Source organism: Chroicocephalus ridibundus, chromosome 11 (assembly GCF_963924245.1).
Source record: "Chroicocephalus ridibundus chromosome 11, bChrRid1.1, whole genome shotgun sequence".
Taxonomy (NCBI): Eukaryota; Metazoa; Chordata; class Aves; order Charadriiformes; family Laridae; genus Chroicocephalus; species Chroicocephalus ridibundus.
The window spans coordinates 519,291-534,013 of record NC_086294.1 but is presented as its reverse complement, the minus strand read 5'-3'; the positions used below and the strand labels follow the sequence as shown (position 1 = coordinate 534,013).

General features: G+C 54.5%; 1 protein-coding gene across 1 annotated transcript; it reads right to left on the bottom strand.

Annotated features, from left to right (window-relative positions):
• Positions 1-1,201: 1,201 nt before the first annotated feature.
• LOC134522113 (uncharacterized) lies at positions 1,202-4,860 on the bottom strand. Its single transcript, XM_063349416.1, has 9 exons — positions 4,739-4,860; positions 4,358-4,464; positions 3,763-3,912; positions 3,407-3,561; positions 2,885-3,032; positions 2,267-2,404; positions 1,658-1,834; positions 1,418-1,529; positions 1,202-1,323 (listed from the first exon to the last, which is right to left on the bottom strand). The coding sequence occupies exons 1-9, from the start codon at positions 4,854-4,856 to the stop codon at positions 1,202-1,204; spliced, it is 1,227 nt and encodes a 408-aa protein (XP_063205486.1). The 5' UTR covers positions 4,857-4,860.
• Between the last annotated feature and the right edge of the window lie 9,863 nt (positions 4,861-14,723).

The following is a 14,723-nucleotide window of genomic DNA, read 5'->3' as shown; positions in this document are numbered from 1 at the left end:
CCCTCACTGCCGGTGCAGCGGTGGGGACAGGGGCCTGGCCGCCAAAAGAGCGACCCCGGGGGACGTGGCTCACCAATGAACCTGACAGCCACCTCTCGCAAGGTGGCCTGAGCGTTGCGCAGGTACTGCAGGCTCTGAAACAGATAGTCTTCTGCCCTGCTCCTGTCGTGCACTAACTGGAGAGAGAACAAGGGAACGGGGCTGGCACAGACCCTCGGCAGCCATCTGGACCAGCCCCTCCTACCAGCACCCCCCTTCCCTCCCGGCGCTTCCCGTCTCCCAGCCAGGAGCCCTGTGGGGCTGAGGTCCAGAGGGAGCTGCAGGCGGAGGGGGCCGGAGGACGGCGAGACTCCTCTGTCCCACTGCCAGGACCCAGATGGGCCGGGGTCTCCTTCAGCACCCCGGGGGCAGGGAGGGGAGAGGGGCCTGGAGAAGAGCCCTTGGGGGCTCCGTGCTTGAGGGCAGGGAAGGAGAATGCAGCTGCAGGCCACGTGCTCCAGGCGGGAGCAGAGGCAGGGTTGCACAGCGCAGCCCACGGGCACCTGGAGCAGCCCTTGTCCACCCGGCCCTGGGGCTTGGGGCTTGTCCTCACCAAGGACTCTCCGATCAGGTGCGTCTGGTTTGTCTTGGCCAGGTGGCTGAGCTTCCTCCACCCCAGGAACTCGGCACAGGCGAGGAGGGTGTCCCTAGAGGCCTGCAGAGAAGCAGAGACTGGGAGATGGCACCAGAGCCCAGGGAAGGAGAGCTGGCATCCTCCTCCTCTTGTCCAGGCTGCGAGCCTTTCCCAGCCCCTTATGGGAAGAGGCAGCGGGGGACCGAGGCTGAACTGGGTTCAGTGCCCAGGGCAGGGACACGGGGCAGCCACCACCTCGGGTGTCTCATGCTGCCGGCCAGCAGAAGAGAGATCCTCAGGAGCTGCTGAGCTGCCGCCAGGGCTGGGGGCAAAGTGAAGGGCAAAGGAGCTGCGGGCCCTGGGCTGTAGGCAGGGAGGGCAGCAGTGCCAGAGACAGCGGGGCAGGACCGGGCCAGCAGCACCTCCCACGGGCATCCCCCGGCAGGACGCTTGGCTGCCCAGCTGGGGCTGCCCCAGCTCCTTCACGGCCAGGCCCAGGGTGGGCAGAGCTTTGATGCAGGGATGCAGGGCCAGTCCGCTGCTGGACTGCGCTGTCAGCACACCCTTCCCCGTGACACTGGTCGCTGGTCACTGTACCTGTGCCACGCTCTCGATCTCATCGCTCATGTGGAGGAAGAGCGGGAGCAGGACCCTCTGCACTCTCTTCTTCATCTTTTTCTTGTTTATCCCCACCACGGCCTTCATCACATCTTTGAAGAGGCTGATGGAGAGCTCCCGCACCTGGCTGGACTCCTGGCAGGGAGGAGCACAGGGGGACTTCATCAACAGCCGCTCCCTGCCCACGGTGAGCAAGGGCGTTAGCGTGGCTGATGTGAGGGGAGATGCTCTGGGCTCGGATCCCGAACACAGGAGCTGTGGGCCCGCTGTGCAGCTGAGGCTGAGTGGCCCCAGAGCCCTGAAAGGCCAGGCAAGAGGGGCGAGGAGGGCAGCCCTGCCCGAGCGCTGCCCACCGGGCTGGGCTGAGGGGCAGCTGTCTGTGCAGAGCGCCCATCTGTAGGGCTGAGGTGCCCGCGGCAGCCTTACATCATCAAAGAGGGGTGGGAGCTTCTCCGCCAGCTGCACAGCAATGAGGCTGGCCTCCTCAGTCTTCGCGTCACCCATCATGCTCCTGAGGAACACCAGGGCCTTCATCTTGGCATCGGCGTTGGCATCCTGCAGGTTCTCCATGATGTCTGGCAGCAGGACCTGCATTTTTGTTGCCTGTATGAAACACACAGTTTCCTTAGGATGAAGTGGTGAAAGGCCACCCTGGCAAAAATGCACTGGTTGCTAAGCACCAGCCTCCCGTGCTGCTTCCCAGCAGGTGTCACAGGAGTCACTGCGGCAGCCTCCTGGCCGGCAGTGGCCACTGATGGCATGCAGGGAGAGCAGGAGGAAGGGAAGGGATTGCGGGAGAGCAGCATCCCCTTACTCAGCCATGCCCTTTACCGACCAGGCGGAAGGGGCAGATGGACTGGTAACCCTCTGTGCCTGGAGGGCTCCGCCGGCACCCACCAGCCCCCTCCGTAGCAGGGAGGGTGACTGGACCTGACACCCCACCTCCTGACTCCCAGCCAAGGCCAAGCCACCGCATCACCCACTGCCCCAGGCCCCAGCTGCCAACGTGGCTCCGCTTGGCTACACCTTGCTCACCATCTTAGGTTTTTTCGAAAGCGTGATGAGGACACTGAGCACCAGCGAGAGCATCACTGAGCTTGGACGCCTCAGGTACCTCTGGGCTCTGTACAGGGCAGCAAACTCCTCGGCGTCAATGTCAGTGTAGAGCAGCAGCTAAAACGAAGACAGCGGTTAGAGAGCAGCAGAGCCTGCGGGGCTCCCTCCGCCACGCTGGCACGAAGGCGGCGTGACCCGCCAGCGGTGGCAATCATCTCCTCTCCCCAGACCTGAAGCCCCCTCAGGCTGTGCAGAGGCCATGCCTCCGCCCCAGGCCCAGCGCCTGGCCTGGCTCTGGCTTCTGCCCCTTTCTCTGCCCCAGGTTTGTGGGCTGCAGAGCAGGGCGGGGGGAAGCAGAGCGCTGCCCGGGCAGGAGCAGGCTTTGTGTTTGTGCACCGGGGCCAAAAGGGCGCAGGGCAGCCCCAAGAGTCTGGCAGGGGGTCTGGCTGGTGCTGGGCAAGGCCCTGCTGGCCCTAAGGGGCTGTGTCCCTCTGTACGGGGGGAGGTGGCCATTTGGAGGCAGACAGGAGGGGAGGGCTCCGTGCCCGTTTCGCTGGGGAGGCAGGCGCAGCCCTGAGGATGAGCGTGGTCACTCACAGCCAAGGGATAGATGCAGGCGTCCTCCGTGGCACAGCTGAACACCTTGCGCACCCGCTGGTCCTGGAGCACGCTGAGCAGCTCCGTCAAGACGCTCCACAAAATCCAAGGCACGGAGATCATCACCTCCCACATGGCCAGGGCAGCGCTGCAGACCCAGAGCGCTGGGTCAGCAGGGCTGCCTCGGCCACTGCACCATGCCTGGGCCAGCCTCTCCGGGCCCTGGCTGTGCTGCAGCCCTGGCCCTTTCGCTTGGGGTGTGCGGGGGCCCTGACCGGGCAGGCGGGAGGGGGCTGCGGTGGTGTTCCCCCTGGGGCTGGGAGGAGCGTGGTGGTGGGGCTCTGGCTTGGCCAGCTCTGGCTGCTGCAGGCCTGGTGACCCACTGGTTCTGGGAAGCGTGGTGGGATGGAGGGCCCTGCTCCTCAGCGATGTCTTGCAACATTCCTTGGGTCTGGCAGCCAGAGAGTCCCCGCGTCCCTCTCCCCGCAGGGCACAAGCCCTCAAGGCTGTCTGGGCTAGTACCTGTCACAGGTTGGCGAGATCTTCAACAGGCTCCTGACCACTTCTCTGGGGCACCACTCGGTCATTCGGAGGAGAAGGGAGTCCAGGCTGTGCCGGGCTGGCTCCGTGCAGATGCACTCCACGTTTTTGTGGATGTACCTCATGAACTTTGGCACCTGGAGAGGACACAGGTGAGGATGGTGCGGCCAGTGGAGTGCAGCCATTTCTCCAGCTGCGACTGAAAGTGCTGCCCTTCCCATCCCTCTCTGTTGCCTTGAAACGGCTTCAGGTGCCCGAGAGAGCTGGCTTAGGGAAGGAGGGAAGAGCAAGGCCTGTCAGGGCTCACGGGCAGGGCAGTCCAGCCACAGGGCACTTACGTCCGTCAGCCAGTAGCCAGGGTCTAGCACGACCATGTCCAGGATGTTGCTGCCCATCTGCCTGTCAGAGATGTCATCTGCTGTCAGGGCCTCGATCGCAATGAGGACAATGTCTGTCACCTGAGAAGGCTCAAGGTGTAGTCCAAACACCTACGGGAGGAAGGAAGGGAGGGAAGCCATGTCATGCCAAGCACCCTGCTGGTGCTGCTAGACTGAGCAGCCGAGGAGCTCTGGCGACAGATGCCCTGCAGTGCTGTCGGCAGTGCCCGCAGGAAAGGTGGCAGCAGGGGCTGCAGTCTCTGCAGGGCAGAGCGTGAGAGCAGAGGGTCCCCAGGGTGAGGGAGGAGGCTTGGGCTCATGGGCATAGTGTGCTGGCCCGAGAGAGAACCGGGGCTCGCTGCTGCTGAGGAGGGCTGGAGCTGCTGCTGGGACACTGGAGTGCCGCCCTCACATAGTCCCTGCGCGGGGACAGCAGGAACCCTCTCACCGGGGACAGGGAGGCCACGCGAGACACGCTGATTGTGGGTCCCTTTGCTCACACAAGCCTCCTGCTGGTGACACGGACAAGAGTCCCAGGAAGGGGGCAGCTTGTTACCGTGGTCGACTCGCTGCTGTCAAGCGAAGAAAGCGAGCAGCTGCCCTCGGAATCCCATCCTGGTTCGAGCTCTGGATGCTCTGGATTCTCCTCTGGCAGCGTCTCGCCTACAAGGAGGGGAAACAGAGAAGAGTCAGCAGGACACAGCACCTTTGCCAACAAGCTTCCCAAAGGGTGAAAAGAGCTTTAAGCTCGGCACAGCTGAGGAGGAGGAGGCTGTGCTGGGGAGGGCTCCCAGCCCTGAGCGTCCCTGGCATGCAAGCACCGCTTTGCCCCCTGCCCGTGGGACCCCTGTTGCAGGTGTGCCGCGGAAACGGGATTCCGGCATCGAGGCGGTCGCGCTTGCTGGCCCTGCCAGTCCCGGAGGGGCTCCTCACTCACCCATCTGCAGCGGCTGGACCATGGTCACCGCGTAGGGCTCCGCTGGAGACCTGGTCTCCCGGGGAGCCGCCACCTCCTCCCAGGCCACCCTGGGGCTGCTGGGGGGTCTCTCCGCCATCCTGCCAAATGGAGGAAAGCGTGGGGGAGAGGGGAGGGCAGCTTAAGGGGAACACCTCAGTGCCGCGGGGCTACTGGGGGTGGCGGGGAAAGACGTGGGCTTGCGCTTGGAGTCTCCTCGCCAGCTCCGCACTCCCGCCCTGTCCCGTCGCTGTCCTGCCGGACACTGCAGGGCCGCGGCCACGCTGGTTTTCTAGGGTGCTGTGGGGTGTCACGCAGTGATGTCACAAAGGGCCCCAGTGAGACCCGCTGCCCGGGCCAGGAGGGGCAGGGCGCCCACTTTTGCGGGGGGCAGGGAGCCAGCTGGCCCATGGCTCCTCTCATCTGCCCTCATGTCCCCTCAGGACCTTTCTGTATTCTCCGGCTCGTCCCAGAGCCGTGTGCTCACACAGCCCGGCGTGGCCCCAGGACCTCCCTGGGAGATCCCTGCTTCTCCCCATCCGTGTAGTGCTCTCTTCACATCTCTACAGTTTCTGGCCTCTCACAATGACATCCTTTCCCCGACTCCGATAACCTCGTTCTGTACCAGGAAGCAAAAGATGTTTACGCCTGCTCCTCTCCTCCCATCGCTGGTTGGGGATACAGTTGGTGATGGGACTCTTACAGTGTGTGTCGCTCACCAGATGCTGTCAGAACAGGAGATGAGAAAGGAATATCCTCTCTCTTTTCTACGCTGGCTTAAAATCTTTAATCAATGCCTTCACCTACAGCCTAAGAGAGAGAGAGCTTGAGGAGTCATGCAGAAAACTAGTTGGCCTGGGGTGAAACTGGGGAGACCATACCGGTAAAACCTACCGGGCAAAAGACTGGAAAATAGACCGTCAGGATAAAAGGGGAAAAGAGGGCGTCCTGGTTCCGATGGGGACAGGGTTAATTCTCCCCAGGCTCCGGCAGGGACACAGGTATTCCATCCCCCGTGAGCCATGCCCGGTCTGTAGCCAGGAGCTGCCGGGGGAGGGGGCAGGAAGTCGCCTCTTGGGAGCGGGCTGGGGCGCCCTGGGTCCGGTCGGTGAGCGCTGGTTCCATAATCGTGTTTGTACATTCCTCTGTCCGCGTTGCTGTTGTTGTTTTCTTGTTCCCTTTGCTGTTCTGTTAAACTGCCTTTGTCTCAACCCACGAGCTTTGCCTTTTTCTTCCGATTCCTCCCCGTGGTGGGGGGAGTTCGAGAGAGCGGCAGGTGGTTCTTTGTTGCCGTCTGAGGCCAAGCCACGACAGAGGGACTAGAAGGTTCAGCTGAAAATAGCTGGGGATGCCTGGGGGTGCCAGTCCAGCAGCCCTGTACCTGCCAGCGCAGCAGGACGAGAGACCTGTTGCCCTGCCTGCACTGCCTGGCTTTGACCGGCTCCTGGAGTCAGGCAGACCTGGAGCGCTCCCCAACATCAGCAAAGCGGCACCCTGGAGAGGACAGAGGAGGGATCAAACCTCGCCAGCCAACAGTTCTGTCGCTGTCTGAGGCCAAACCACGACACACGTCATCTGCATCTCTTTTCCTCATCTGTTTTCCGCCGGCCCGAAAACAGGATCTTTGGTTGTCTCAGCTCTAGCAAAAGCAAAGGATTTGGAAAAATGATACAAACAAGTTTCAGAGAAAGCAGGAGAGCGGAAGAGGCAGAAACGGTGCTGTGTCTCGCTGACCTGGCATTTCCAAGGAACTTTCAAGGATTTTTTTCTTTTTTCTTTGCAATCGCTGCCAGGCACAAGTGAAAAAACAAAGACCTGCGCTTTCAGTAGAACTGAAAACAACAAGGCTCTTGAGTCTCATTACTCTTTTTTCCAGCACCCATTTGTTTGGGGGTTTTGTTTTAAAACCTCAGTGAGCTCTGATGTGGGCATAGCAAACCGTCCCCTCCTCATCTTTAGAAAGAATGTTACATTGAAGGAAAACTGTTTGTATAAGCTCTAAATGGCATGTTTCCACTGTCAAAGGTTGTAACAGTTTTTAACTTCTTCACCATCCTCGTCTTCTTTCCCTTGCTTTTCTTCTGATGGCACTATGACTGCCGTACCTCAACATAGTACTCACGCAAATCGTATGTGGGACAGTAACGGAAGATTGGTGAGGAGGACTGCAAATACGCTCAAGTGACTCGCACCTGGGGTGTCGGAGAACACGTGTATCACACTAATCGTCATTTAGTCTTGCGTGCTTGACAAGCAGAACATCTGCACTTAGATAACATAGGCCTGTGATGGACTCGGAGGCCCCTTATCGACCATGCTTGAGATTCCTGCCTTGCTGTCAGAAAAAATGAAAGCACCGTGGAAAACTTCGCCTGCTTCAATCCCTGAAAAACAGGGGAGAACAGCAGGTTTGGACTCTCTCTCTTTCTCTCTCTCATTAGCAAGGACTCTCTCGTTAAAACCACTCTCTAGCAAGGACTCCCTCTTGTGGGAGGAAGAGGAGGTGAGAAGGAAAAGGAGGAGCAGAGGGAGGAACGGGAGGAACAAGAAATGAACAGGAGGAGGAGTTGTAGGAGGAAGAGGGAGAACGAGAAGAGGCACATAAGGAACAGGAGCAGCAGGCATTAGAGGAAAAACAGGAAGAGGAAGACATGGAAAAGGAGGAATAGGAAAAAGATCAGAAGAAACAGAAGAAGAAAGAACAAAGGAAGTGGATGAACAGGAGGAACAGGACAAAGAGGAGGAGGAGGAGGAGACATCCCCCATGTCTGTGGGAGAACACAGGTCACTGCCGCGATTGAGAGACGGGACGCTGCTTGATGCAAGCAAAATGTCAGTTTATTAGACGCGTCGGAAAGCCTTTTATACAGCTACTTAACAGTTACACAAATTACACAAATTCTATCATTTCTGATTGGCTTAGCTCTAAATATTTCATTACAATAATCCCTCCTACTTGCGGTTTCGCTACATGCTAGAAGCTACGGTTTTGCTACGTGCTAGAAGCTACAGTTATAACTTGTTGCCTACTCCCTACTTCTTCAAGGTTATTTATCTCGGACCTGCAAGGCCAGCTGTTCCCTGACTCCTCAGAGTTATTTCTCCCAGATCTGCAAGGCTGGCACGCCCTCGAGTTTCTTGCATACCTGTACTTTTCCGCTAGCCGCCCCGACATCTCCCCCTTTTTTGTTTCTTTAAAGGCAGAACTGAGGCACGGGTTTAAAGGTCATCATACTCAGTGAGCTGGACAGAACTAACACTACCGTAAATCTTCGGAATATCGCCGTTTTGAATAAACCATGTATGTCGAACAACTTTAGTCGCCATAGACCTGACACAGGAAAGAGCGCAGCTTAGAATCGAAAGGCCTACCAATATAATAACTAATATGAGTACAGCAGATTGTACCAGGCTCCTAAGCCAGCCCTTTAGCCCAAACCAATCACCCAAAGCACCCAATCCGAAGAAGTCCATATCAGATTGCACCTTTTGCGAATGCGTGAGGAGTTGTTTAATTTGCTTATGTAGCGAAGAAGAGTGGTCCTCTAAGTCCATGCAGCACATTCCGTCAAAGTCCTCACAGCCATGTCCGTGGGCTAGTAGCAAGAAGTCAATAGCGGCTCTGTTTTGCAGGACTGCGTGTTGTACCGTGGACAAGTCTTCAGCCATCTCAGATAGTATGCGGCTGGTAGCATTTGCTTGCTTAACAACCCAACAAGCAATTGCATCTAAGTCTCTGTGGGCTCTCACTGCTGCCACCCCAGGGGTAAATAGCGAGGCGAAAAAAACCTCCCAGCGATTCCATAGCTTAACATTATCGTCGCAAGTATTTTCTAATGCTTGTGTTGTGTCACGGGTAAAACGTAACCGCTGTTTTGGGCTTGGATGATAGTGAGGAGTGCCAAGACTAAGCTGTCCAATAGTACACGGGCCTCCTCTAGGGTTGGAAGGGATCCCAGACCAAGCTCTGTTTCCGCAAATAAAAAAGAACCCCAAGGGGAGCCGCCTAGGGAGCATGGTACCGGGGGCTGAGTGAGTGGCGTCTCGAGCAATGCTCAAACACCATTGTTGTTGCCAGAGGGTAGCATTACCAATAGGTGAGATGGCGGTCGGTGGAGAATCCTTTACTAAGCGCCCCTCTTTTTGGGCCCCCGACCATGACCTAAGGCCAATAAACAAACAGTGAGAAGCATTAAGAGAATCTACTAAGTCAATTTCCTGCGGCTCGGGCCCTATTGGCAATTTATCATCCCAATTATCGTGTTTTTCAAAAAGGTCCTTAAGATTTTTCCGTGAAAAAGGAAACCTTCCGGAAATACTGTACTGCTTCCGTAAGGTTGTCATAGAGTTATTAAACAGTAAAAAGGTCGAGTTATTCAGTGGTACCCCTACTAAGCAGGTGATGAAGGGCGAGCTGGGCGTAGCAAGACTAGCACAAAAGCTAGTTGTATTGAGCGACGTGGCCAGAGTAACCCAGAATTTTGACGGGGGTCAAAAAGGTGAGGGTGGTACCCTGGCAAAGGATTGGCATGTGTCCAGGCTGCACATATACAAAAAAGTGTTAACAGGATCATAATGTTTGAAGGAATCTTTTTCCCTCTTTTTTTGTTTGTTTTTTTTTTTTGCAAGCAAAATTCTTACAATGCTAATTTCATATATTAGGCAACTGTGACACCATCTATTGGCCAACGTTAACCGTCGCTACCATCTCTTACCACAGCGATAGCAGTCACATAAAACCCAAGGGTCACAATTACCACAGGTGACGCAATGAATATGTTCTACTGGAGTCTCTGCTCTATTGTCCATAAGAGCACTGCATCAGTCCTCCGAATGTTCTCCGGTATGCTGTTCAGGGGAATGATCTAGCTGTGGATTGGTGTTGTGGCCGTCCGACTGTGGTAGGGGTTCACGGAAAGGTCGCACGCTCTTCGCTGGGATCCACCTGGGGCCTCGTTCTGTGGAAACACAAGCATAGCCTCTGCCCCATGTGACAAGGGGGTATGGCCCCAAGACCTTACCTGTCTCAGGGTCGCGGATCAGGACTGGAGCTTTTACGCTGGCTTCGAAAGAAGTGTTTGTGTTAAAGTGGCGAACGATCGGAGGGTTGTTATCTATTAAAGAACAATTTAAAAAGTTAAAAACATACAGGGCTTTCTGTAGACGTTCTTCAGGGGTGGCTGTCCCTACTCCCCCCTTCTGTTGCTGCAACAAGCGCTTTAAAGACTGATGAGAGCGTTCAATCAGGGACTGGCCCGTAGGGCAATGCGGGATCCCAGTGATGTGAGTGATCCCCCAAGAGATAAAAAAGGTTTTAAGTGCAGCCGAGATATAAGCAGGGCCATTGTCTGTTTTGATTTGTGCAGGGATGCCTAAGGTAGCAAAAGCACGCAGCAGATGCCTGCAAACATCTTTTGCCGCCTCCCCCACATGGCAGGAGGCAAACAGAGCGCCTGAAAGGGTGTCAATAGAGGAATGGACGTATTTTAATCTCCCAAAGTCTGGATAGTGTGTGACATCCGTCTGCCATAATTGCAGGCTTTGTAAGCCTCTGGGATTAACCCCACCTGGTGCCGTAGGAAAGGAATGTTTTTGACAATCAGGGCAGACAGCGATAATGTTCGCCGCTTGCTGAGAAGTGAGGCCAAACTGATGTTTGAGGCCCCCTGCATTCTGATGGAAAAAGGAATGACTAAGCTTAGCTTGCGCAATACGGTCAGGTAAAACTTGTACCGGCAGAGTGAGCATATCGGCCCGTCGATTGCCCTCTGCAATAAACCCAGGTAAAGAGGTGTGCGATCTAACATGTAAAACAAAATAGGGATGTGTTCGAGAGGTTAAAAGGAAAACAAGTTCCTGCAACAAAGCAAACAAATCAGCATGCGAAGTATGACGCAGCACCGAGGCCTCTGCCCGTTCGACGACGCCTGCAACATAAGCAGAATCAGTAATAAGATTCAGTGGTGTAGACCACTTACGAAAAGCTCGAACAACAGCGGCAAGCTCTACGATTTGAGGGGACCCGGAAACTGTCTCAACGTCCGACTCCCATTGTTGAGAGCGGTCATCCCACCAGACAATCACTGACTTGTGTGTTTTTCCAGACCCATCGGTGAACACAGTAAGGCCTTGGAGGGGCTGGTGACATCTCTTTGGTATGGATATTAAGTTAAAATGAGCATGTAGAAGCTTGTGGGACGGAGGATGTGAGGTTAGTTGACCCGAATAATCTGTTAAGGCAAATACGAAAGCATCAGACTGTTGGAATAACCATTGTAGGTACATATTAGTTACAGGTAAACAGATAGAAGCAAAGTCCATCCCTGACAGGGCAAGCAATCGCTGCCGTGCTTTAATTATCAAGGAAGCAAACATTTCATGTTGCGTCCAAATTGTTTTAGTGGGCTGGTTGGGTAAAAAGACCCACTCAATGATTAATAAGGGATCAGGATTGTTAGGGTCCCATTGAAAAATCAAAGCATATGGCTGACGTGCAGGGTTCAAAATAATTAAATTGAAGGGCAATTCAGGCGCACAGCGGTGTGCTTGCCGTGAGGCAATGGCTTCCGCCACTTTTTGTAATGAGGCAGCGGCTTCAGGACCCAGTCGACGAGGGGAGCGTAAATCGGAATCTCCCTTGAGGAGTTCAAACAAAGGGCTTAAGTCTGAATTGGAGATTCCTAGCAAGGGTCGGACCCAAGTAATGGTCCCTAATAATTTTTGAACATCGTGCAAATTTTTAATGTCCGCCTGTATATGCACAGGTTGGGGAACTATCGTCTGGGTCCTGATGCGCCAACCCAAGTAGGTCCAAAGGGGCATTTTCTGGACTTTTTTGGGCGCAATACAGAGGCCTGCCGAATTGACAGTGGCCGTGACAAGGGCTACGGCCTTTTCCATGAGCTCAAGGTGAGGCGCAGCCATCAAGATATCATCCATATAATGATATAACAGAACTTGAGGCAACGCAACCCTGACAGGGCTAAGTACCTTAGCGACATACCATTGACAAATTGTCGGGCTCTTTTTCATTCCCTGTGGCAGTACAACCCACTGATATCGTTGCACAGGAGCTTGCATATTGACACTTGGGACTGAAAAAGCAAATTTGGCAGCGTCGTCAGGGTGTAGTGGAATATTAAAAAAGCAATCCTTAAGGTCAATAACGGTGAGATGCCAATTGCGGGGGATCATAGTTGGAGAAGGGAGCCCTGGCTGCAGAGCTCCCATATCTACCATAGCATCATTGATTTTTCTGAGATCATGGAGCAGGCGCCACTTGCCAGATTGCTTCTTAATAACAAAGACAGGTGAATTCCAAGGACTAGTAGTAGGTACTATATGTCCTTTTGCTAATTGTTCCGTAACCAGTTCTTGGAGAGCGCGAAGCTTTTCGAGTGGTAGGGGCCACTGATCTACCCAAATGGGCGTCTGAGTTTTCCAAGTCAGTTTCAGGGTGTCGCGCACCTCAATGGCCCCCCCTAAAAATGCGACTGAATGGAAGTTCCCCCTTGTGACAGCACATCACGTCCCTATAAGACCATAGGAACAGGCAGCACAAAAGGCTTGACGGAAGCTACTCGTCCTTCTGGGCCTTTGATTTGGATCGATTCCGAGGATTGGTGGCTTCTACCAACTCCTGCGATTCCAGCTAGCGCCTGAGGCACAGCTGCCAAAGGCCATTGTGGAGGTCACTTCGCCTGTGAAATTACGGTAACATCGGCCCCTGTGTCAATAATCCCATTCAGGATTACTTGCTGAGTGCCATGAATAAGAGTACATTGACAAAGTGGTCGCTTCTGGGAAATGGACTGTACCCAGAGAATCTGTGGATCCCCAGTAGATCCAAAACCTCCTTGTCTTTGCTGCGGAGGTGGGTGAAGCGAAAGAGAGCTTGCGTTCTGCGGGATCAATAGTAATTGTGCAATGCGGCTTCCTTTGGGTACTGTGCAAGGGGGAAATGGGGTCCAGGCCGTGATTTTAATTTCCCCAATGGTATCCGCATCAATTACTCCAGGCAATACAAAAAGTCCGGCTAAGGTAACCGATGATCTCCCTAATAGTAGCCCTTGTGTTTTCGGGGGTAAAGGACCTGAAACATTAGTTGCTAATAAATGAACAGAGGAATCAAGCAACGTTACCGCGTGTGAGGTTGCCAGGTCCAATCCGGCGCTACCGGCTGTTGCTGGGCGAAGACTTGTGGCGAGGTCACCCCCATCTGCATGGCTCGATTCACCGGCGACGATACTTGTGTCTGTGCGCGTCGCTGCCCCGCGCTCCGCAAGCGGTTTCCCTGTATCGGCTGCCCTTGAAAATTATACTTAGAACGACATTGATTAGCATAATGACGCCCCTTCCTGCATCGGGGACAGATCCCAGGGACTTGGGCTTTAGCCCCCCCATTAGAAGCGGGACAATTTCGTTTGATATGGCCTGGTTTACCACAACCGTAGCAATTTCCTCCCCCAGACATGCCTCTCATAGCTACGAAAGCAGCTGCCATCGCTTCAAATTTATGCTCCACAGTACCAATACGATTACAAGCCTCTACCATTTCAACCAAAGTCGGAGCTGGGTTAGGGAGAGATTTAAGTAATTTTTTGCAGTCGGCGTTAGCATTTTCAACTGCTAATTTTAATAGCAAAATCTCTCGAGCTTCGGTATTATCTATTTGGCGTTCTAAAGCTTGCTTAAGTCTATCAATGAATTGCATGTACGGCTCCCGAGGTTCCTGCGTAATAGAGGTGAATGCCTTTTGAGGTTTACGGGAATCGGGTATTTTGAGTAAAGCCTTTTTTGCTTCTTCGCGGATCGCTTCCAGGGCCTCTCGTGGACAATCTCGAGCCTGTGCCGCTGGATCAGAGTGCTGACCCGTACCCATAAGGTGCTCCATGGTCAGTGCGGCAAGAGCAGCATTATTATGACCCACGTAGCTGGTGAGGAGAGTTTGAAGGCCCCCCCTCCAACGCGACTCCCAGAGGGAATACTGGGAAGGGGTTAATAACAATTGCGCTAGCGATTTTAAATCATGGGGAGTCATAACATACGTATCAAAGACAGAAGACAGCAGGCTCGCAAAATATGGGGAAGAGAGCCCGTGTTCTGTGACGGTACGGCGCAGCTCTTTAATCACCGGGAAGGACAAAGCCTCCCACTGCACTCCCCGGCCTTGATAAATAACAGGGGCGACTATCGTTCGCGCTATTTCCAAGTCACCTTCTTTTAAAGCTTGACGTTTAATATTCGCCCACGTATCATGAGGGTCAGGGGGGTACAAGTCAGGCTCCTTATCAGGATCAACGGGCCCCGGGTCAAGCGGATCTTCCTCAGGAGGGTAGCCTGCAGCACAGACCTTTAAGGGTCCGGGCGACTTAGCGCGTCGCGGAGATAGCGGAGGGGGAAGCAAAGGCTGAGCTGATGAAGGTTCCCCCTTAGTATCTGGAGAGTCTTTATGGCCCCTTCCCTGTGCCTTAATAGCCTCAAAGATATTTCTCCACCACGGAAGCAAACGCTGAGCCTCGGCATTCCCTGACGTCGCTGAGTCCCACAACTTTACCCCCACATCGTCCCAAAGTTCCCGGGTAAAAATACTAGAGGCCGTAACAGTGGGGATCTTCATTTGTACCCACTTAAGCGTAATCTTTAAGTCCTGCCCGGAAATATCTTTTTTATGTTTCCGGAGGAGCGTTTTCATAACCTCATATACGTCTCTCTCTGCGGGGGACATCTGATTCCCCATGTTTCCCACAGCTCACCTCTTAAATCCAGAGGGATTCCTGGCCAGTTCCTGCTTCCTTTCAGCAGCTCATTCAATGTTCCGTGGGACTCGCAGCAAGCCGCTCAGCTAGGCGGTTCACCACCCCATCACGTCGGGGTCACCAATTTGCCGCGATTGAGAGACGGGATGCTGCTTGATGCAAGCAAAATGTCAGTTTATTAGACGCGTCGGAAAGCCTTTTATACAGCT